The following is a 24,950-nucleotide window of genomic DNA, read 5'->3' as shown; positions in this document are numbered from 1 at the left end:
TCTAGATGAACGGCTCCTCATCGGCCCGGAGTAACATGCTCTCCGCTAGATGAACGGCTCCTCATCGGCCTGGAGTAACACGCTCTCCTCTAGATGAACGGCTCCTCATCGGCCCGAAGTAACACGCTCTCCTCTAGATGAACGGCTCCTGATCGGCCTGGAGTAACACGCTCTCCTCTAGATGAACGGCTCCTGATCGGCCCGGAGTAACACGCTCTCCTCTAGATGAACGCCTCCTGATCGGCCCGGAGTAACACGCTCTCCTCTAGATGAACGGCTCATCATCAGCCCGGAGTAACACGCTCTCCTCTAGATGAACGCCTCCTGATCGACCTGGAGTAACACGCTCTCCTCTAGATGAACGGCTCATCATCAGCCCGGAGTAACACGCTCTCCTCTAGATGAACGCCTCCTGATCGACCCGGAGTAACACGCTCTCCTCTAGATGAACGCCTCCTGATCGGCCCGGAGTAACACGCTCTCCTCTAGATGAACGGCTCATCATCAGCCCGGAGTAACACGCTCTCCTCTAGATGAACGCCTCCTGATCGACCCGGAGTAACACGCTCTCCTCTAGATGAACAGCTCCTCATCGGCCCGGAGTAACACGCTCTCCTCTAGATTGAGTTTTTCCATGTCAGGACGGGGGATGCAGACTAAACCCCTGTGAACTTCCTCTACTTCTATATTTCTCCATCGCCCATCAAGGCAACTGCTGCTGTGATTTTAGGTGTGAATTGAACATGTTTGTTACATTTTGTATCGAGTAATAATAAACTTCCTCTGCCACTATCTAAAGTTCTAAAGTTCACTAATTAAAGGTGCTCTACCAGATTTTTACTGACTAAAAACGTGAAAACAACAAATTCATTTAAACTGTTTGCAGCAGTCCAAAGATATTCCTCGCTTTCTCTCGTATTCTGAGCATCCTAATTATTCAAGACAATGAGTTTATAAGTGCTTTTTACTAAAGACAGCGTTTTGCTGTCACGGTAACATGGTGCCAGATTTCTTTAAATACAATTATATAAAAAGAAGTCACATTGTTTTTATTTTGACTTCCGAGCTCGTTAGATTTGAGAAATATGAATTATGTGGTTGTTAGCATGTATGCTAATTTTGGTACCAAATGCTAAATGCTTAATGCTAAGGTCAATAGTCCACACAAAACATGGACACATGGTCATATTTTGTAACGAGGCTCTGACGTTGTCTGTCACAGAAACAGCCCTGGTTTTTCCATAGTTTTTATAGCTGGAGGCTAACGCTAATGCTAACGCTAAAGGCCCCATTGAAAATGAGAGTGGACGCATGGCGCTGTCACAGGCGTTCTGTGTTGTTTAGCCTTTCCAGAGATCTGACCTGTAACTTGGCCTGATGATACCATTTGCTTTTCACCGTGGCAATAGTGTTAACTGACTGTGACTGTGGAACATTCTAGGCCAGTGTATCGGCCATGATGGATCAGAGCATGGATCCTCTGTCATCTGTGGGCAGTTTAGACCTCACCACAACGAGGGCCAAATGAATCAAACGTTAGAACAACAGAGGCGTGGTGCACGTACCACAGTTTGAGAAACACTGTTCTTGGCAAACCAATAACATCTCCATGAAAACTAGCTGGAGCAGAAAAGCCACACACTGCACCTTAAAATAATGTAATAATGTATTCTTGGCACAAGCACAGTGACATTTACCACGTGGACAGTTCTGCCAACCTGTGGAGGGCATTAAGATATTCCTTTATTGTCCACCCATGGGGAAATTTCATTGTTGCAACGCAGGTAGATACAGAGGAAAAGGACAGATAACTTATAGGAAGTTTAAAAAACACTCACTCTAATAGAAGAACTCTTAAAAACAAAACTCTTATCAACAAAAACTCCTATAGACAAAAGGAATGGAGGGGAAAAATAAAGATAAAATAAAATAAAATAAAAACGGCTAGCGTAAGACAAAATAATACTAATAAATTACATTACAAACGTTTGTCATTATCACAGTTTGAATTACATTTCCAATTTTCAGAGATTTTGTTCTACCAAGCCTAGAATCTCATTTAAGACATTTTATGCATTACTTGTACTGTTATTGTCCATTAAACCTGCTAAAGTACCTCTATTTCAACTGTGAATAATGTATGAAGAAAGCTTTATTAGACAGGAGAGGAAAGTGTGATATGGGGGATGAGAGAGGGGAGGACATGCAGTAAATTGTCGAAGTCGGGATTTGAACTCACAGCACTGTGGCCAGCTGCACTTGGAGCCTGGCATATGTGCTGTGCTCTAATTAGCCACTTGACCTCCGGGATGCAGATGCACCGTGTGTGGTTATCTATCATTCAGGAGTTTTCTACTGCAATAATTCAAGTAGCACTCCATCTAATGGCAGCAGAAGGAACTACAAAGGGAGGATATTAAAGCTAGCTTGCCCTAACATGCTAATGTAAGCACACAACTGTAATTAATGTAATTTGAGGCAGAAAAGACCAAAACAAATCTGGTGTTGATTTATACACTTCAAAACCACAGGAGATCTCAGAGCTCTTTGACACAAACTGAAGATTCAGAATGTAACGTGTTTCTCAGCTGCAGAGGACGTGCTAACGCTGAACACGGTTCATCAAACACCTGGGAATAAACATCATTTGAACTCATTCTTCTTCTGACCACTGCCTATGACCACAGCCTGGCCCCTCGTTTGCATGTTCTGCTATCACTTTTCAAAGCCAGTTTACCTTCACCTACGGTCGATAACAAGAAGAGAGTTGGCGGAAAGAAAAGTTTTATGTTCAATTAAAAGTGCAAACAGCAGTGAAATGATAGAGAGCGAGCGTGAGGCGGCGGGTGGACTTCTACCTCTGCGTGGGAGCTCATGAATGATTTGTCAGTCTAAAATCACTGTGAAGGAAGACTTGATGTACACTTTTTAATATTTCATAATGTGCGAAGGGGAAATGGATGAACACGTCTTTCGCACAGATTCAAGCAATATACTGTACATTTAGTCAAAGTGGCGCGGGATGTGGCTGGAATAATAGGGAGGAAAGTGCGGCTTTTAAAGAGCAATATGGACACTTTTGTTAAGCGGTTTTGACAGAAAAAAGCAATCGTGTTCGTTTAGGAGGATTTACGCAATGTGCATTGTAAAGTGACATATTGTGTTTTCGTGTTTTTATGTTTTTCACTCCTTTAAAACATCATTATTTATGATTGAACCATGCGGTTTACTTTGTACCACAGAAAAGCAGTTGGACCTGACCAAAGCAGGTCTAAAACATGACGACTCTGGACAGTATTTCTTTGTTAAACAGTTGTTCGGGTGAATGTGCAAGGCTAAGTTCACGCTGCGGGTCGTGATGCTCTATTCAGATATTTTTCCAAACCTGATTTCGCACTGCAAAGAAAGTATGACTCAAATCAGTTTTCAGGAATGAAGCCAACAGCTCGACTCTGTGTGGTGAACAGGACAGGAGAAAAGCAGGCGTGACCAGACTGTTAATGAGCCAATATACACTTCATCTTTAGCTTTCATTAGACCTTTAGAACACTTTCCCCCTGAAGCTTGGGGGTCTGCACTGACTCGCTTCACTGCTGCTGTCTGACAGGCGTTTTCTTTGTGTTTCAGTCCCACTTTATCCAGGCGATTGCAAATGTCACTAGATTTGTGTTTTAATAATCAGATTATGTCCCAAGTGCACATTTTATTAATTACATTGACTGAAATATGAACTGACAAACTATGTATTTCAGATGTTTTTGTGGGTGCTTGCAGCTTTTATGCAGAATAAGACAGGGTTGTTCTTTATGGAGGAAAAAGACCACTTTCAGTTGGTTAAATCAACAGTTTTGAGAAGTCCTCCAAGAACTGCCTTTGTGATTGACGTGTTGTTCTACTTAGTTAGGGCAAAAAATATGTTATTTTTCATTTTTCATTTCATCTCTGTATTTGCCTGTTTTGTGATCTTTGAAAATACTATCTATAGAACTGAAATTCATGCCAAACTATCAACAATAAAATGAAAACTATATAATTGTACATCATGATCTGGTACAATAAATCCATAAATTAATTAAAATACGGAGTGATGAAACAAATGAGGCTTACATTAGATGATCGTTTGGTCTTTTGTATATAATTCTACTCTTGATATAATGCATATATGTGACGTCCTGCTGAGCTGAGAACGTGACAATGAGACCTGTTTCCCAGCTCGATGCGGCGAGGGCCAAGTGTATCAAGAGTGACCCCTAGTGGTACGTTTCAAAAGCCTTCTAAACGGCTCCTGAGCAGAAGACGCGGCGGCGATGCAGTCTTCAGGAAATCCAAACAAATAAAACACTCAGTAGTCTTACACTCAAGCAATTAAGTAATACGTAATTAAGTCATATTTTATTAGTAACAATTATAAAGTAAGACACGACCACTATCAGAAACTCTTCATCATCACCATCATCATCATCATCATCATCATCATCATCTGTGTCCAGACTCAGGGTCCAGAGAAGGATCTTCTCTTACATTTATATTATTTTGTATTTGTTTATGTTTTATGTAAATTTTCTTATCGTTGATTCATTAGAAATAACCAATTATCCGTTTATTTTCTTGAATATATTATCTGATCAAAAAGCTCCTGCACATGTGCTCACGCTTTCCCAGCATGCACCACTCACTCCCCACTGCAGTGATGCCGGGGGAATTCACACTGAAACGAACGCAGTCGACTGCAATTAACAAACTTCATCTGCGTTTCAGAGATTGTGGATTATTTTTGCCACGAGACGAACAGATGACGGAGGCTTTACGCAGAGGATTTCTGTAACCAAACGGACAAAGATACTAATGAATTATGTTTTTATTTGGGTAATGATTTAACCCTCGACTCGCCTTTATTAAGGTTGTGTATTTGGCGATTTTAATAATTATACATGAATTCATTAAGCGAGAGAGCAAAGTTTAAAGAGAAATGATCACAAATGACCTTTGCATAACTGAAAAGTTAATTCAATCTCAAATAAAAAATAAACCAATGATTTTCAGATGTTTATTATTAGAAGATGGAAATGAAAACTCTTTCAAAGCCTCTCGGACCAGCCGAGGGTCCCTAATGTTTAAGATGTGTGCTTATTTATGGAGAAAACCTCCAAAGGCTGAATGGCCGTGATGCGTCCTCTACACCTTTAGTCACGTGCTGCAGGAGCTGTATGAAACCATGGAAACATGAACTATTTTGTGTGGAAAATGAAAGTTTATGTTTAAAAATTGGGATGGGCTCAAACTCTGTTCATCTTCTCGTCTCCACAACTACAGATGTGCACGACGGGCTGAATCTGCTCCGTCAGAGGATGTAAAGTGTGAATGTGGCGTCAGTTGCTCTGCTAAAGAGGATTTGAGCCCCTCTCTGACCCCGGCACAGGGCATTCTGCTTCTGTGTGCTCAGGTGGAGCATCACTCATATTTACGCTGACAAAATGCAACAATCAGGTTTTCTTATGCTGAACTGGAGCTGAACCCTGAGTCAGCTTAAAGCTGGTGCATGTTTGCTGCTGTTTAAATCCATCGAACTCCTTCTGAACTCAGAACAAGTTCAGAATCTTTAAATATGGATCTCCACTGTTGTTTACTTTGCTTTTCTATAACAAAGATTTTTTTTAAATCGTACTTGAGATTTACAAAAGTATGTAATATAGTTGAAGATAAAACTATTGTGGGCTCAACATTTATTTGAGTGTTTTTCCAGTAAAACCTAAAATCCGGATTTTGCCTTAATTGAAAGGTGTTTATCATAATCTCTTATTAAATAAAGAAATGCAGTAAAATCCCATGTTAAATGTGTTCAAACAGCTCTGATATCACTCACTGAAACACCTGCATTTTTCATATTTTATTATATTCTGAGGTTAATCTCAGTCTCTCCTGTGAAATCACATTATGCCTCCATTCTGAAATGTACAATGTTTAGTATGAATCTATAGATTTATGGGACATCGTGAGGTCATTTTCTCCAAATGCATTTTTAATTTTATCAACTGTTTATTATTATTTAATCATCACAGTTCAAAGTGTCAAAATCAGCGTCGATACTAAGGAAAGTACTCATTTCTCTCTAGCATTTTCAAGATCACAACGATAATAAAAAGGTTTTGGACAATTTCAACACACATTTTTTTTTAAACGGTTCACAAAAGATCAAATTTGTCTTATTAACATGATTTATTTTATTTGTTTAATCAATACTTCGAATGAGTAGCTAGTTTTGATACTACTGTAGTCTTGGAATCAATTAGTATCAGACTTTTGAACCCCTAGTCTGGTCGTTAGCACAGTCCCAGCTCTAACTTGTGCATGTTGTTGTGTCCTTGGGCAAGATACGTCACAATCCTTGGCCGCTGGATGTGTTAGCAAAGGCTTAGATTCCTTTACTCTCTGTCCCCTCAGGCACAAAGTCTCTCAGAACAAACTCCCTCCACATACATTTACCAACAGCAACAGAAACGCCTCTTTCATCCACTGGAGAGACTCCTCCACTGCCTTTTTCTCCAGCGGCGTGGCATCTATCACAGCCAAATCGTCCGGACGAGTTTGGAAAAGCCACGAGCGCACACAAAGGCCGAAGCTAGCACTGAGCTCTCGCTACAGAAATCCAAAGAAGTGGATCTTTTGAAGGCGCTAGCGTAGCCTGAGGAGTAAACATGAGAGAGATCCACGTGGAGCATCTGTGTAGTGTTAGCAGTGTTAGCAGTGTTAGCAGTGTTAGCGGTGTTAGCGGTGTTGGCGGTGTTGGCGATGTTAGCGGTGTTAGCGGTGTTAGCGGTGTTGGCAGTGTTGGCGGTGTTACCGGTGTTACCGGTGTTAGCGGTGTTAGCGGTGTTGGCGCTGTTACCGGTGTTAGCGGTGTTTGTGATGTTAGCGGTGTTTGTGGTGTTTGCGGTGTTAACGGTGTTTGTAGTGTTGCTGGTGTTAGCGGTGTTTGTGGTGTTAGCAGTGTTAGCGGTGTAAGTAGTGTTACCGGTGTTAGCGGTGTTTGTGATGTTAGCGGTGTTTGTGGTGTTTGCGGTGTTTGCGTTGTTTGTAGTGTTGCTGCTGTTAGCGGTGTTTGTGGTGTTAGCGGTGTAAGTAGTGTTACCGGTGTTAGCGGTGTTTGTGGTGTTAGCAGTGTTAGCGGTGTAAGTAGTGTTACCGGTGTTAGCGGTATTTGTGATGTTAGCGGTGTTTGTGGTGTTTGTGATGTTAGCGGTGTTTGTAGTGTTACTGGTGTTAGCGGTGTTTGTGGTGTTTGTGATGTTAGCGGTTTTTGTAGTGTTACTGGTGTTAGCGGTGTTTGTGGTGTTTGTGATGATAGCGGTGTTTGTGGTGTTAGCAGTGTTAGCGGTGTAAGTAGTGTTACCGGTGTTAGCGGTGTTTGTGGTGTTAGCAGTGTTAGCGGTGTAAGTAGTGTTACCGGTGTTAGCGGTATTTGTGATGTTAGCGGTGTTTGTGGTGTTTGTGATGTTAGCGGTGTTTGTAGTGTTACTGGTGTTAGCGGTGTTTGTGGTGTTTGTGATGTTAGCGGTTTTTGTAGTGTTACTGGTGTTAGCGGTGTTTGTGGTGTTTGTGATGATAGCGGTGTTTGTGGTGTTAGCAGTGTTAGCGGTGTAAGTAGTGTTACCGGTGTTAGCGGTGTTTGTGGTGTTAGCAGTGTTAGCGGTGTAAGTAGTGTTACCGGTGTTCAAATCAAATCAAATCAATTTATTTTTATAAGGCCCAAAATCACAACAACAGTTGCCTCTGAGGGCCACAGGGAGAAATGAATCAACAATGTCTGTGGTGGCGATGGAGTCAGACAATGTCTGTGGTGGCGAGGGACGATGTCCCAGGGTCCTCTGTCCTTAGACTCTCCTTCTCGGCCAGGAAAAACTACAAAAAAAAAAAAAAAAAAACCTCTTTGGGAAAAAAAGCGTAGAAACCTGGAGGAGTTCCAGTGAAGGAGAGATCCGACTCTCACAGACGGACAGACGGACACAAGGAGACTGGAGCTGGACCCACTCTTCAGGCAGAAGAGGGACCGTCTGAGGCAAGCTGGACCCACTCTTCAGGCAGATGAGGGACCGACTGAGGCGAACTGGAGCCACTCTTCAGGCAGATGAGGGACCGTCTGAGTCGAGCTGGACCCACTCTTCAGGCAGATGAGGGACCGTCTGAGGCGAGCTGGACCCACTCTTAAGGCAGATGAGGGACCGTCGGGGGCGAGCTGGACCCACTCCTCAGGCAGATGAGGGACCGTCCACACAGGGCAGGGACCACTTCACCAGGGGAGGGGCATCTGGGTCCACAGGTCCTCAGGAGTGAGAGAAAGAAAAAGAAGGCGGTGAACAGTTTGCAAGTGGAATCAAAAAATAAATATTGTTTGATAGCATAAGTAGTCAGAAGAAGAAGAGGATAGTGCTCAAGCTGTCATACTTCCCCCAGCATAGTTACTCCTAGGGCAGCGTAGCTAAAGCTGTGGGTTTATGTTTCTGTTCCTAACTAGTCTGACCATAAGCGATTTCGAAGAGGAACGTTTTAAGCCTGGACTTAAATGAAGAGACTGTGTCAGCATATTTAACATGGGTCGGGAGCTGATTCCATAACACAGGAGCTTGGTAGCTAAACGCTCTACCTCCTACAGTACTTTTAGAGACTCTTGGCACCACCAGAAGGCCGGCATTCTGAGAGTGAAGAGCTCTGTTTGGATGATATGGTTCTATAGCATCTTTGAGGTAGGATGGGGCCATGTCATTTATGGCTTTGTAGGTCAAGAGTAGAATTTTGAATTTGATTCTAGACTCGACGGGGAGCCAGTGAAGAGACTTCAGCACCGGCGTAATGTGCTCTCTTCTTTTTGTTCCTGTTAGTAATCTTGCTGCTGCATTTTGAACCAGTTGAAAGCTTTTTATGGAGCTTTTAGGACACGCTGCAAGCAGGGAGTTACAGTAGTCTAATCTAGTCGTTACAAATGCATGGATAAGTTTTTCGGCATCACTTTTAGGCAGAATTCTTCTGATTTTGGCTCTTGTTGCGCAAATGGATATAGGCTGTTTTACAAGCTTGATTTATATGAGCTTTAAATGAGAGCTCCTGGTCAAATAAGACTCCAAGGTTTCTTACAGTAGAACTGGAGGCTACACTGACATTGTCCAGTGTGACTATCTGCTCAGATAGAGAGTCTTTGAGTCTTTGAGTCAGATAGAGCGGTATTTGTGATGTTAGCGGTGTTTGTGGTGTTTGTGATGTTAGCGGTGTTTGTAGTGTTACTGGTGTTAGCGGTGTTTGTGGTGTTTGTGATGTTAGCGGTGTAAGTAGTGTTGCTGGTGTTAGCGGTGTTTGTGGTGTTTGTGATGTTAGCGGTGTAAGTAGTGTTGCTGGTGTTAGCGGTGTTTGTGGTGTTTGTGATGTTAGCGGTGTAAGTAGTGTTGCTGGTGTTAGCGGTGTTTGTGGTGTTACCGGTGTTAGCGGTATTCGCGGTGGTGCAGGTGCGTTCAGTTTTCTTCAGCGGCGCTCCAGGGCTGGTGTGAGTGACTTTAGCTGTCTTAATAGTTCTCTGTACGATTTATGCTTTGAAATGTGTGGAAATTTAGATAAAGTGGTGGAGATACGCTGCAGGGTTTGGAATTAAAAAGTGTTCACCTGTGTCAGTGAGGTGAAGATTCTAAGCAGGGAGAGAAGTAGGTTTGAAAGAGGAGTTAAAGAGGCTATTTTTGTTAAAAAAGAAAGACCTACCTAGACAGGAATGGAGGGTTAAGATTCAATCTTCCTGTGGTTTATAATGGGATTTTGAACCCCTGGAGAGGTAGAGGTCCAGGGCATTCGGATGCAAATCAGGTCCTCAGGGAAGAGAAAGAGAGTGAGCCAGGGACACAAAAGGGAGACTAATTAGCTCATTAAAGGACTGATAGCAAACAAGAGGCTAGCTTGATAAAAAACAAAGAGGTGTAAGTTTCTGTTGAAACTTTTTCTTCTACTTTAGGAGGGCCCGCCCAGTGGGCGGGGCTTATCACGGAATAGAATACATATCTGAGTTCCCGGTCTAAATTCGCAGATTGACAATGACTCTTGGTTGAGAGTCAAAAGGTCTTGTTTTTTCTAAAACTGAGTCCAGATGAAACAACTGAACCTTTTTCTACAATTTCTCTGAAGTGATACTTTTACTTGAGTGCATTGACGGTTCCTGTGTCTGTACTTTGATTTAAGAAACTAAATTGAGTACTTCTTCCACCACGTACAGCTGTGTGTCTGCTCACTATAATGGTTTTGTTGTTCGTCCACAGCTGCAGTCGGACCAGGACCGAGGGGACGATGCAGTGAAGTATGTTCTGTCTGGAGAGGGAGCGGGCACCATCTTTGTCCTGGACGAGAACAACGGAGACCTCCACGCCACGCGCCGCTTGGACCGAGAAGAGAAGTCCTTCTACGTCCTCCGGGCCACCGTAGTCAATAAGCGCACGGGCCTCAAGCTGGAACCGGAGACCGAGTTTGTGATCAAACTACACGACATCAACGACAACGAGCCCACTTTCAGCAAAGAGATGTACACGGGCAGCGTGCCGGAGCGGGCCGAGATCGGTACGAGAATGTTCCACTCATAATAATGATACAAAACACTTTTTAAGATCCCCAAAGACACATTAGAATTAAAAACTATATATATTTGTGTAGGTAATCGGCTCAGAACACCAATAATCCTCGTTCTGAACTGCTCAAGCAAGTGGTGTGTTAGCCTGCTCACAGCACAACTACATCCATGACCCTATAGTTTTGGATGGTTTGGTCCAGTACTGAACCAGGGTGACCACCTCAAATAGTTACAAATGTGGGACAGGTCATGGGACAGGTCATGGGACAGACACGTTGTGATATAATAACTCACTTAAGATCAGATGTAAGGCTTTATTCTACTTTATTCTGCCCCGCCCACTTCCGTCGTAATGGCACTTCTGGTCGAGCCGAAACTCTGTTGGGCCCTGACCCTCTCACTAAACTGTATGTCCTCTGTGTGGGTTCCCCAGGCACGTCGGTGATCCAGGTCACAGCCACAGACGCAGACGACAGCATGTACGGCAACAGCGCCAAACTGGTGTACAGCATCAGCCAGGGGCACCCGTACTTCTCTGTGGACCCCAACACTGGTAAGAAATTTCTCCCGCCGGCGTTTCATGTCCTTTCCACTCGCCCGACTCCAAAGGTCAGAGTTTAGTTTGTTCAGTTTGCTCCTGTTTGAGGATTTCTCTCTTTTCTCATTTTTCTTTTGAGGTTTTTAACATTTATCCAGAGGAGACCGAATAAAACATGAGTGCAATGAATCATTTATTGAACAAATATGAGGTGTTCAGACCACGTTCAATGAAGAATAGGATGGATTTATTCGAGTAAATATCACAGGCTGATGGAGGTGAAGAGGCTGCGGGGGCTGAGGAGGCTGAGGGGGGCTGAGGAGGCTGATGGGGCTGAGAGGGCTGAGGAGGCTGAGGGGGCTGAGGAGGCTGAGGGGGCTGAGGGGGCTGAGGAGGCTGATGGTTCTGCTGCTGCGGTGACTTGAATGGGAGAAAGAGTGCATTTATGTCGGGTTGTAGAGTGTCAATACTCGTACCCTCAACCAGAAAAGTTACTGAATTAGAAAACATTGACATCGTTGCCGTGGCTGTGCAGACGAAGCATCTCTGGAGTCCTAATCTCAAATGTTCTTAACTTCAGATCTCTTCTTCTTTTTTTACGTATCATTCTGTTTGACTTTCCCTTAAACGCCTGATTAAACTTCCCTCATTTCAAACTGAAGCTGCTCCTGAAGCCTTTGGAGCACAAACAAAATGTCAGGACTCTTTGTGAAGTTAGACGTGATCAAAAGCTCTGCTCACAGGAACTGATTTTGTGGTAAATATAATTGGGAGTAAAGCGACTGTCAGAGAAAAGGCCTGACTGAAAGTAACTTGTTGGCTTTTGACAATTTCAAAGCTGGAGCAAATTTCACTTAAAGAGAGATTCAGGCACTTGTGATGAAGTAAAAAACATAGATCCCAATTGAAAAATGTAAATGGTCGCAATTATTTAAGTCCTTTACAAACAACAACATATTTGTCTTATTCTTTAAATGAAAGCGGCTGTAGTTTAAACCTCTACAAACACGTTCTGAAGTGCGTGTGTTCTTGGATTATTTCATCAGCTCATATTTGAGTATTTTCTCAGATGTTTCTAACGTGAGAACGTTGAACAGAATCCAACTAATGGCTCAAATCCTTAGTCCTGACCAAGCTCTAGAGATGGGCCACTGCTGCTGACAGGGTCAACCCCAGCGCCATTGAAGGAGGGGTCAAAGGCATGAACGTAAATCACTAATCGTAATTGCAATGTTTGTCAGAAAACTCTGCAAGTACATTCATTCCTAGTGGGACGTCCCATTTACAAAATGCTTCTTATGCTGAATGTTTTTTTAAACCAAACTAAACTAAATTATTGAGGTGAAATGTCTCCAGAAGGTGCGCTAGCGCCTAATGTCTACTCATTATTAACGTGAACAAAGCTTGAGCTACAAACACAGATTTGTCTCTAAAAGATATTTTTTATTTCCGTTTGTTAAAATTTGGCGGTGCTGTTGCTTCTCTTCTCCTCTGCAAATGCTCAGTTAGAGCTTCTCTTCTCCTCTGCACATGCTCAGTTAGAGCTTCGCTCCTCTGCACATGCTCAGTTAGAGCTTCGCTCCTCTGCACATGCTCAGTTAGAGCTTCGCTTCTCCTCTGCACATGCTCAGTTAGAGCTTCGCTCCTCTGCACATGCTCAGTTAGAGCTTCGCTCCTCTGCACATGCTCAGTTAGAGCTTCGCTCCTCTGCACATGCTCAGTTAGAGCTTCGCTTCTCCTCTGCACATGCTCAGTTAGGGCTTCACTTCTCTGCACATGCTCAGACACAGGTTTCTTCTGCCTGGTTTGAGCACAGATCCATGGGGTTTGAGGCTGTGGTCCTCAGAGCACATGTGCAGAGCTCTAAAAGAAGCTGCTGTCTCTGGTTCTAAAGCTCATGTTAGAGGGCGGGGCATGAACGGGCCTCGGAACACGCCCACAGACTAAGCAGCTGCAGGAGAAGAAGGACCAGGCTTCCAGCGCAGTACTGCTCAGCGGCCTGTAGAGGCCACTAAAATACAGCTGTGACTGCAGCCGAGCTTCAGCAGCAGAAGTGAGCGGAAAATGGATACCGTACTTTTCGGACTTAAAGCCGCTACTTTTTCCCCACGCTTTGAACCCTGCAGCTGATACAACGGTGCATCTCTTTTATAGATTTTACTGGCTAACGGCCACCGGGGAGCACTCTAACAGGAAGCGCTTTGACACGCTGTAGAAGAAGACTCCAGTGGACAGTAGAAGTACTGTCCAGGGGACACGTCGTGTTCTCTGTATTTTAGGCTTCAAAACACAGCGCAGCAGCAGATCGCGGGTGTGCCACGAGCTATTGTGTACTATTTATGTGTAAATATCATGTTACAACGTGGGCACCTGCGGTTTATTGTCAGATGTGGCACGTATATGGACCATTTCTAATTTCTGCGTACATTTCGTGGGGCAATGTATTGCCCGAAAAGTACAGTATGTATAATTTGGATATATTTTAGAACAATTCATACATAGTCGTGACAATCACTGATTGCTTTGCTTGCCCTGAACAAACAACATGAGTAAATAAAAGGCCTGTTCAAATAGTTGTGATTATTATTTTTGATCTGGTCCTGATTCTTCCCAGAGGTTAATTCGACAGAAAAAAGAGGATTACAGCGTTATCTTCATGTTTTACACTCCCAGGAGATTGATAGAGTTCTTTTATCAGATGGAGCACAAACCAGCATCTGCTCCTTCAGTCTGCAGCAAACAAGAAACTGTCAACAACTGAACACGTTTAACCCTTTGGCTCCGGACTGTAGCACAAAACTATAGGTGGACGACGCACTCAGGCACAAATGCTTTGCTCATCTGTGGACAAATGCTTGGGACTAAAGAATAGATTACAGACAGTGACAGTCTGAAGCTGACGGCAGAATGATATGTTCACTGTTACAGGCGAGCTGAGTACTCTGCTCCATTCACACTTAAGGAGGATTACCAAGTGTGAGGATGCAAAGTGCACTGGGAAAAGCTGTTATCGTCCCATCATTATATTTAGAGTTGGGGAGACTGCAGTAAACTGAGACGTCAAAAAAATACTTTCTACTTACATTTTCGGATGTGTCCGACCTATTTACATAAATGTAAGTGTTTTGGGACAAAAAAATAAGTCCTCTGGTTAAACTAGCCCCAGGTGCTGGGTAAGCCAGATGACTAAAATGAATAAAAAATTTACTTAAAAATACATTTTTACCAACTTCGCCAACATAGCCAGAACCTCCAGAATTAGATTGTTTCAGCACATTGGTGTTTCAATTCAATTCATTTTTGTAACGCACAAAATCACAACAGCAGGTGCCTCGAACGCCAACAATGAAAATAGATTAAAAAACAATGTTCGTAGGAATTTAGCAAATGTCCCAAGCTCCTCTGTCCTTAGACCCGCCTTCTCAGCCAGGAAAAACTACCAAACCTCTTTGGAAAAAAGTATAAACCTGGAGGAGTTCAACAGTGAAGGAGAGATCTGACTCCCTCAGACGGACGTGAGAGAGACAGTGGAGCTGGAGCCACTCGAGAGGAGAACCAGTTCTTCAGGAGGAGAACCAGTTCTTCAGGGGGGAACCAGTTCTTCAGGAGGAGAACCAGTTCTTCAGGAGGGGAACCAGTTCTTCAGGAGGGGAACCAGTTAATCAGGAGGAGAACCAGTTCTTCAGGAGGAGAACCAGTTATTCAGGAGGAGAACCAGTTCTTCAGGAAGAGAACCAGTTCTTCAGGAGGAGAACCAGTTCTTCAGGAGGAGAACCAGTTCTTTGAGGCGGATGAAGAACCGTTCATCTGGAGTAGAGACCATTTGCAGTGGTGTTTTATTGTTGTGTTAAATACTGCGTTAGCAAAAGCTAATGGAAGCAGCCTGGGTCAAAGGTCAGAGGTTACAGGTGCACTGTAGGAGAAGCTCACCCTGACATCATTGCTATCTGGACACAAGGTTCAAATGTTAGGTCCTTTTTGTTTGCACAATTACTGTATGAAGTTATATTTTAAAAATGCACCTTTTGTCTTGGTAAAAACTGCCTTAACGTTCTTATTAAAAACCTTTTAATTAAAATAACATGCAACCTCAATTAACAATGAACCCCGTTATTGTGGTTGCTTGCTGACTAAAACAAAAGTAACTTTAGAGCATTAATCATAATCAGCTTTTCTGTGTCTCTAACATGGAGATCAGAATTGGATCTGAACAAAGATGGGCCCTAACAGTTTGAGGGCAGAGTTTGTTTCATGTGTAAGTGGTGGATCTCTAACAGCAGACCTTGTGTTTGTTGTGTTTGTTGTGTCTCAGGAGTGATCCGCACAGCTCTGGGCCCCGGGGACATGGACCGTGAGCAGAGGGAGCACTACCAGGTGGTCATCGAGGCCAAAGACATGGCGGGGCAGAGAGGAGGCCTGACCGGGAGCACCATCGTCAACATCACCCTGACCGACGTCAACGACAACCCGCCGCGCTTCACTCAGAGTAAGACCACAGAGGGGCCCACAGGCTTTCAGAGGGGGCCCTGCGTGGAACTAATTTGGGTTGTTGAGGGAAGTTTTAATGCAGTGGCGGACCGTGGGTCTGGGGCTTGGGCCTTCAGTGATGTCATACACTGTCCCACCCGAATAAATCCACCTCTTATTACCATCATATTACCATCATTATGATGCCACGGCTCTAGACGTTTAAACAGGCGTTGCTTTACCTTGTCCGTGCTCGTTCTTCACGCGTTCTGTGTGCCGTTCTCCGTGCCCTGCCGTTGTGCGCTCGTTCTCTGCGCGTTTTCCGCCTGTGGTCCGTGCCGCGTGTGGTCCGTGCCGTCCATGCTGGGCGTGTTGTTACCGCGTTTTCAACGCGCCGCCTGTAACAGGCTTTGCAGCGTCGGCGTAGAACGACCTCTTCTTACAATGTCTAACTTTTCTTGAAAAGTTCGTCTTGAGAAAGGCGTTATAATTATATCCTCGACCAAATCGATATATTGTCCTCCTTCCGCCCGTTCTGGGTTGAAAAAACAGCTTAGTAATACAGGGATTAATGTGTCTGTCAAATGCAGTTTTCTCCATCAGAGTTTGTGAGGTTTCGCAGAGCTCCGCCCATAAGACCTGATTCTCAATATTGGTGATCCAATCAAAAGACGTTGTTGCTGGCTCCTGAGCAACAGCAGCAGACGTACAAGAGCCAACTCTGAAGCTGATTGGTTGACACATCATTTTCATTTCCATTCACTTTTAGCTACAAGCACCAGCTCTGTTGAGTCTGAAGGCCTCGGCAGATTTTAGACCCCTGGCAACACATGAGGTTGAATATGATTGGATAAAAGATCTAACATAAGACCAGCCTCCAAATCTGAACCTGGAGCAGAAGCAGTGCAACAAGAGGAACGCCATGAAATGAAGAGTAAAACTCTTACTCCGGGGAATAATTTAATAAATATTTGAGGGAAAATATATATATTTTTAAATCGTATTCTGATTATGTTTAGGCCAGCAGAGAAGGCCTTGCTGGTCCTGACGCCCACCACTGTTTTAATGAGACGAGTTGTTAAGAGGTGGGACAGTTTTCACGTGGGGCCATGACAAGGCCCATGACTCTCTCGGCCGTGATTGTGAAAGCAGATATTTACATGTAGGGGAAATGAAAAAAGCTAGCTTGCCCTGACATGCTAATGCTCAGGACGAGTCTGGAGATGATTTATGGAGGAAGAAACAGCAAGAGAATGTGTTTAGAACACAATTAAAACATAATTAGAACATGATTAGAACATGATTACAACATGATTAGAACATGGTTAGAACGTGGCTAGAACGTGGTTAGAACATGGTTAGAACGTGGTTAGAATGTGGTTAGAACATGATTAGAACATGATTAGAACATGATTCGAACGTGGTTAGAATGTGGTTAGAACATAGTTAGAACATGATTAGAACATGATTAGAACATGGTTAGAACGTGGTTAGAACGTGGTTAGAACGTGGTTAGAACGTGGTTAGAACGTGGTTAGAATGTGGTTAGAACGTGGTTAGAACATGGTTAGAACGTGGTTAGAATGTGGTTAGAACATGATTAGAACATGATTAGAACATGATTCGAACGTGGTTAGAGCGTGGTTAGAACCTGGTTAGAACCTGGTTAGAACGTGGTTAGAACATGGTTAGAACATGGTTAGAACATGGTTCAAACGTGGTTAGAACATGGTTAGAACGTGGTTAGAACATGATTAGAACGTGGTTAGAACATGGTTAGAACGTGGTTAGAACATGATTAGAACATTGTTAGAATGTGGTTAGAACGTGGTTAGAACATGGTTAGAACGTGGTTAGAACATGATTAGAACATTGTTAGAATGTGGTTAGAACGTGGTTAGAACATGGTTAGAACGTGGTTAGAACGTGGTTAGAACATGGTTAGAACATGATTAGAACGTGGTTAGAACATGGTTAGAACGTGGTTAGAACGTGGTTAGAACATGGTTAGAACGTGGTTAGAACGTGGTTAGAACATGATTAGAACATGGTTAGAGGAGAAAAAAGGTCCATTTGCATAATATGTGTCCTTTAAAGGTCTGTTGTGAACTTGGCTCTCACGTTTCCACTTCCTCCGCCTTCAACAGTCCAGACTTGTAAACATTTATCAGGTGAAGTTTTGACCTCAGATGCCCTTCCTGACTGACCCCTGTATTTCACGCCAAAGTATTGTGTCGTCATTAATGTTCAGTTTATGCCTCTGAGGCTGAAGTAAACATCATTTTCAAGGTTAAGTGAGGCGAGTAGTTTTATAATTCTCTCCCAAAGCCTTCTTATTGAATTCAACCTAATGAAATGTTAATCTGAAGAAGAGAGTAAACAGAGGCTTTGAACACAACTCCACAGAACTCTGCAGAGCTCGGGAAAAGGCATTTTCAAAGAAATATTAGAACTATTTACATGTACATCATGTAGTAATATCTGAAGAACAAGTCAAAGTGATTCATCTCTGATTTTATGCTCTGATCATCACTATAGGTTCAAGGACTTCCCCTGTGCCGGTGCTTTGAGGAGTGAAGCATTTAGATGAGGCTAAAAACAGTAGCCGCTAGTTTAAAGGAGACACATTATGCAGACTTAACTAGCATAGGCTCTTAAGCGTGTTATAATAGTCCCCGGCGACAGATAAAAGACACATATTCTGCATCATTTGGGTTGTTTCGGTCTTGCATTTGCACCTTATGTTAGATCTGAGGTGTTTTCCATGTCAAGAATTGAGTTGGAGCTCTATCTACTGGTAGCGGAGGGAATTACATGAGGGAAATAAATGCAGACGTAATGAATGAGGCAGAAATGGTGAGGATTTGTGGGCTTAGGCTGCAGGACCAAACCAAGTCCACATCCAGACTGAAATGGGCTCAATTTAGGACCAAATAGAGAAAAGTGTGGACGCTCCCTTAAAACAAGAAGACGGCAAATTCTCTGAAAAGAAAAGTACATGTTAAATGCATTCGCCTGTACATGGTGCACCAGTATGATCGTGTCTCTGTATGAAGACTCTGTGTTCAGTCTGACGTTAAATATATACCATTAGAAATAATAATAGTGCATTAGAGTCAAACACAACACTTTTATTTGTGCCAGACAAGAAATGTGAACATTAACATAGAAAATTGCCTTTAAACTATGGAGACAAAGGAAGAAATAGAAAATAATAATAATAATAAAACTGAAAAGTTTGATCCAGAAAAATAAAACGGGTCAATTTGACAATTTTGTTTTAGTAGAAAAGACAGTTTTTGTCAGCATAGTCAATGACTGAGGTGAGAAAAGCTAATTCTGACACACAAGAGCAACAAATAAACATTTCTAAGTGATTTATGGCAATTCACCCATAATAATAGTTTAAAAAAAAAAACATAAAGTTTCATTTAGTTTATTAAAATGGACAAATCATTTAATCCCGGCCAGTCTGTCTTGTGCCGCGTGACTCCTGACTGCAGAGGATTACGAAGGGAATAATAATGAGTGTAATTTGTGCTTGGTTCCATGAAAACTGAGTGTGTTGGAGCTGATAAAGGGAAACAAACAGATTTAGCCTTAAACAGCGGCTTCACTGCTGAGTCACCATCACCTGCTCGGCTCCATGGAGACACACATTTAATGCCTTACTTTGGAACATTCCGGACAAAGCAATAACATATTGTGGAAGCTGGAAAAGCCACACCTTTAAACCACATTTTTGGACATATTTAGCATTGGTATTTCATATTTCTTTCTCCTCTCGTCATCTCGGCTGTAAACAGGGAAACAGAACTCAAACAAACCTGCAGAACATATTGAAATATTGCAATGAAACACACTGAGACTGAAGCTGGAGTCAGACCGGATTCAGCTCAAACTCGATCAGGATTAGATTTGTGTGCAGCAGTTAAGCAGAAGGTTTACAAATAAGACTTTATCAAAGCACAATTGGATTTGCCCGTCCATCACAGCGGCAGAGCGACATTCAGAGGACGTTCAGCTGTGGATGTGGAACTTAATTCCTCTTTATTACACTTTATCCAGCTTTTCACCACACTCTGATGTTGTTAGGCAAATTAAAGAGATGCTGTTATGCAAATATAACCTTTTTAAATGCTTCTTTATTAAAAACTTCCTGGGGTTCATTTTTTTCTCATTGTGTCCCCTGCAGTTTGCGTGCTTGGACTGGTCCTCTGACTCTGCAGAAGATCTCAGTCACGTTTGTTTAGTTCAGTGACAAATGTGACCAGTCACAAGTCTTCCCAGAAACATTTTGAGTTATTCACAGTTTCACATCAAAGCTATGCAATGATGTCTCACTCATGCACATCTGATCATATTTGAGGAAGTTGTGGTCATTTGAATGTATACAACTCTGAATTCCTCTTACTGAGAAAACTGCCTCTAAAGATTCTCACCTGATAGAGCCCAGAGTCACAGGGGGGCGGGGCTCATTTGCATCTCATTGAGATAAGCCCTCCCCCTGTCACACTGACACCACCTCCCCCTACAGCTGTCACTAAAGACTCAAGAGGAGTGTTGTTTTATTGATGGAGTGTCAGAACTTGAACTGGACTTGAATCAGAATTAGAAGTAACAATATTAAAATGGAAATACTTAGATTACAAAAGGCCCAAAGAATCAGAATCAAAACCAGAATAGGGTTTATTACCATTTGTCGATAAACAGAATTCACAGGTGATTCAATGCAACACAAACAGCAAAACATTGAACACTTGGCATGACATAATGAAATATAAAATGTACAGTGTTTTCGCTGGGCTGAGGTTGGAGGATGGCAGTGGGACACCAAAAAAATTTCGTCGCTCCGTGCTGACCGCGCGCCCGTCGCTCCGTGCTGACCGCGCGCCCGTCGCTCCGTGCTGACCGCGCGCCCGTCGCTCCGTGCTGACAGCGCGCCCGTCACTCCGTGCTGACCGCGCGCGTGTCGCTCCGTGCTGACCGCGCGCGCGTCGCTCCGTGCTGACCGCGCGCGCGTCGCTCCGTGCTGACCGCGCGCGCGCGTCGCTCCGTGCTGACCGGCTGCAGAGGGTTTGAGGGAAAGTGTATCTGTAGAAGACAGAGGGAGAGAGGGAAGGAATTAGATTAAGACATGAGACATTTGATAAGATAATCCTTTATTGTCCACACATGGAGAAATTTAATTGTTGCAACGCAAGAAGATATAGAGGGAAAGGACAGATAACTTATAGGAAGTTTAAAAACAATCTTAATAGAAGAACTCTTATAAACAAAATGTCCTATAGACAGAACCTCTCATTTCTCAATAAGGAATGGAGGGGGAAAGTAAAGATAAAATAAAATAAAAACAGCTAGCGCAAGACAAAATAATACTAATAATAATGGTAAAATAAACACTCTATTTACATCAGTTATATGCACATGAATGTGACATTATTGCGTGTGATAAAGACATTTATGTCTATTCATACAGTAACAGTCTATAATTGCTATTCTGCATTTGCACTTTATTGTACATTTAATAAAGTGAAGTTAAGTAAATTATGTGTAATAAATAGTACCTGCTGTGCAAAGTCGAAGCTGTAATGCAATAGACTTCTGCATAGTTTTTGATCAAATCCAGCTGTGAGCACCTGAAATTCTGAAAAGGGAAACAAAAGTGTAAAAAACACGAAGATACAGACATCATACCATCCCAAAACAGCTAGTTTCAAAAGACTGCGTTATGTTAATTATTCAGAAAGTAGTCACATTAAATTCAAGCCTGTATTTATAATGCAGAGTGCACTGAAGCAGCGTGTTAGCTTAGCATTGCTCTATCTCTGCTCCGGTGCCCGAGGCAAAAGTGACATTACGAGACCACCTAAAAACACAGCGTTAAAGCAATACTTTAGAGTAAAAGTACCTCAGTTCCGTTGCAATGTAGTCCAGGGAATGATAAGCTCTGGAGAAAGTCTGGAGAAAGTAATAATGTCTCTGAGCAGAACACGCAGCTGCTGCTGAATAAGTAGCCATGTGGTTCGCAGCTGATTGGTGGAAAAAGATCAACATTGCGCTGCAGAAAAAAGGCAACGCCCCCTGTGCGGAGCACGAAAACTACCCATTTTTAATGGCTTAATGTGTACTTTTAAGGTAACGAATACTGTTATCTGAAGCACGGAGAGGATCCTTTATAACTTCAACTTTCACATAATGCAAAAAATGAAAATCACAAATTTGGGGGAAAAAAGCTAAAACCCTGTTTTTCTCTGTTTGGTCCGGGCCGACTTGTGGCGATTTTAGGCGTGGCAAGTCAAGAATGTCAAAGCATTTGAGGCCATGTTTTTCAGTCCCTGGGGTATTTCTTGATGACGACGGCAATAAAAGTATACTTAAACTATTACTGAAATATGGGCTTTACTGCAGCTCATGGTGGAGTGGACAGCACATATGCCTGCTGTGTGGGGGGGCAGCAGTGTCGTCAGTTTAAATCCAGCTCTTGACAATTTGCTTCATGTCATTCCCCAGTCTCTTTCCTATTTCACACTGCACTGTCCTGTTGTAGTATAGAAAATACTTTTAAGAATAAACATAAAACATTTAAAAATAATAAGAGAAAAAAATATTTAAAAAGAAACTGCTATTACTCACGTGACATGTTTGTTGTTGTGGCCATGTTGAGGACGTTGCCTCATACTTAAGCCTGTCGCCGCGGTTACAGACGTCCACAGCCTGTTCTGACGAGTCCTCAAGTCAAGAGCACTTTGTGTCTGATCCTAAACTAACACCAAGAGCCCAGTGCACCTCCTGGTCATAAGACTGGTCTTAAGCTACGTACGACTCAAGTCTGAACGTTAAGACCAACTTATAGTTACAACCAGAAGGACTTAAGCCTTTTGTATGACACGGCCAGGTGTAACTTCTACACCCGGTGTGGAGCAGGCGTAAGTGCAGCTACAACATGAGAGAAGTGTGGCCAGCGAGCCGACAGAGCAGAGGCATGTGACCGCGGTCACACATGAATAGCGAGTCTGACTATAAATCTGTGCTTTTTCATCTGTTGCTACAAACTTTGATATGACATGTACAAATTTACATAAAACAGATTTATGACATAGCTCCTTTGGATAATTTACACTATTAAACTAGAGAATCTATGATGTTTCCAGGCAACGAGCTCAAAATACTCTGTTCTCTCGTGAATGCGCATGTTAAGACCAGTCGTAGCTGCGCCTGGTTCGGACCGACCTAACTTATGATCAGGTGATGCACTCGGCTCCTGGACAGTAGGAAACTTTAAGTGAAGTTTATTAGCACAGCCACACGATAAACATGATAGTTTAAAGCAGGGCTATGCAACATAAGGCCCGGGGGCCAAATCAGGCCCAGCAAGAAAAATAATTCGGCCCATGATCCATTTTACAAATATATAAAAATCTTGTTTACTGGTTAAAATCTGGGTTCAGCATTAGTTTAGACCTGGTTTTGTATTGGTTTAGTCCTTTAGCTGGATGGGCACTGGATTTGGCTCACAAAATCAAATCTCTCTAGTCATTTTATAGTATTAAAACTACTTAATTCATTCAAACAGTGTTGGGAAAATCTGGCCCACAGGAAAATAAAGTTGAACAGGTTAAAAGTGTAAACTAGCTCCTGGTGGCGCTGATCCATTTCTGGAGACAAACGGGGTCTTTGGAGATGTTACAGAAGAATAAACCTTTCTTTTGAGACTTGTTGGTAAAACCCACAGCGCAGCAGCAAACGTCACAGCGGCTTCTGCACCAACGAGAGTCACTTAAGAACCATCAATACTCTAAACGATGGTTCTGTTCACACATTTACACACTCACCACCTTCTTGTGTTACGTCCTCATGAATCCGCACGCACACTTCCACACTCATGGTCAGCACTCGTCCCCCGTAGTGTCCCAGCCTCAGTCGTTATTGAGCCGGTGTTTGGAGCTCCTTTGTGGGGCTGTCAGCGCGGCCCATGAAAGAGCCGGGCGGCCGCGGGTTTAGCGCGTTTAATCTGTCACACTTTTCAAGGCTTGAATCAAATGTTCTCTTTGTTCTGCCGTGTTTCTGTGGAATCTGTCAGAAGTAAACTGTTCTGAGAGGAATTAAGCCATGTAAGTGTGATCACAAATATAGCCGTAATAAATAGGATTTCATGTCCCAGCTCTATTTGTGTGGGTCCCATCAAATATAACACGAATCACAATTTTATTCAAATAAAAAGCCACTATTTACAGTATATACTGCTTTGATTGACTCGAGAAAATATCTGTTTTTTGAATATTTTGGCGATGAATTTAGGTTGTATTTTTTGTTTAGACAACTTTTTTTAATAAAGGACTTTGAGGTATTTTTTTATTAATAATAAAATAATATCTTATTCAGTTCATTATTACTTTTCCAAGCTACATTGAGGATAAAAGTTTGTCAAAAGCAGCCATAAGAACAGTGATGGAAAGTAATGAAGTACAAAAGTATTTACTGTCCTAAAACATGAAAAACAGTACTAGTTCATTTTAAAATAAATGTATCGCTCACGTCCCTTACGCATTCTGAGTATCCTAAACATTCACCGCGATCAGGAACAATCCCTTTAAGTGATATGTTTTTACAGAGGATACTTTCTACTTTTACTTTACCACATCTGAGAGCAGGAATCTGCACGTTCTGCTGCACCACTTTCTTCAACTGGACAGAAAAGCCTAAAGTTATGTGGTTATTGTGGAGTTATTTTAGCACGTTCCTGCTGACATCCTGCTAAAAGTATAAAATATATGCATAAAAGTAATTGTATTTGTTCTTTTACTGATCAAAATGAAGCACCTCTTCACCGCTGCATAAGAGTCGTTTGTTGAGACGTTCCCTCAGTGATAACATCTCTCTCTTCTCAGGCATCTATCAGTTCCGAGTGCCTGAGTCCTTTAAGTACGGATCTCCTGTGGGCCGCGTCCGGGCCACAGACCGAGACATCGGACAGAACGCTGAGATGTTCTTCACCATCGTGAGCGGAGACGGCATGGAAGTGTTCCAGATCTCCACTGACAAGCAGACGCAGGAGGGCATCATCATGGTCAGCAAGGTGAGCCAGAGCGCCAGGGGAACGTCCAACTTCAGCTCCAGGAAAACAGTCTGGGTGATTTATAACAAGAAATATGTGATCTGAAACCTGGAATCCTGAAAAAGTGTTTTATTTGTACAGTCGCCACGGACACTGCAGCGTTTGAGGTCAGCATTGTTTTTGGGCGGAGCCAAAAGTGAAATCAACCAAAACAAACGTACTTAAGCTGCTATTACTGCGATACAACTGGAGTCAGCAAAAGTTTGATTGTTTTTATTTGGAACCAGTGTTGT

At 42.8% G+C, this 24,950-nt stretch overlaps 1 protein-coding gene across 1 annotated transcript in view; it reads left to right on the top strand.

Annotated features, from left to right (window-relative positions):
- Positions 1–24,950, top strand: part of cdh6 (cadherin 6) — a 46,250-nt gene that overhangs the window by 8,875 nt on the left and 12,425 nt on the right. Inside the window, exons 2-5 of the mRNA XM_072441936.1 lie at positions 10,290–10,584; positions 11,028–11,147; positions 15,445–15,618; positions 24,491–24,678. Of these exons, the coding sequence (XP_072298037.1) occupies positions 10,290–10,584; positions 11,028–11,147; positions 15,445–15,618; positions 24,491–24,678 (777 nt within the window). The remainder of the gene's footprint in view (positions 1–10,289; positions 10,585–11,027; positions 11,148–15,444; positions 15,619–24,490; positions 24,679–24,950) is intronic.

Source organism: Eucyclogobius newberryi, unplaced genomic scaffold (assembly GCF_026437365.1).
Source record: "Eucyclogobius newberryi isolate DKJ021-1_F unplaced genomic scaffold, fEucNew1.0.hap1 SCAF_12, whole genome shotgun sequence".
NCBI lineage: Eukaryota > Metazoa > Chordata > Actinopteri > Gobiiformes > Gobiidae > Eucyclogobius > Eucyclogobius newberryi.
This window is presented reverse-complemented; position numbering and strand designations above follow the sequence as displayed.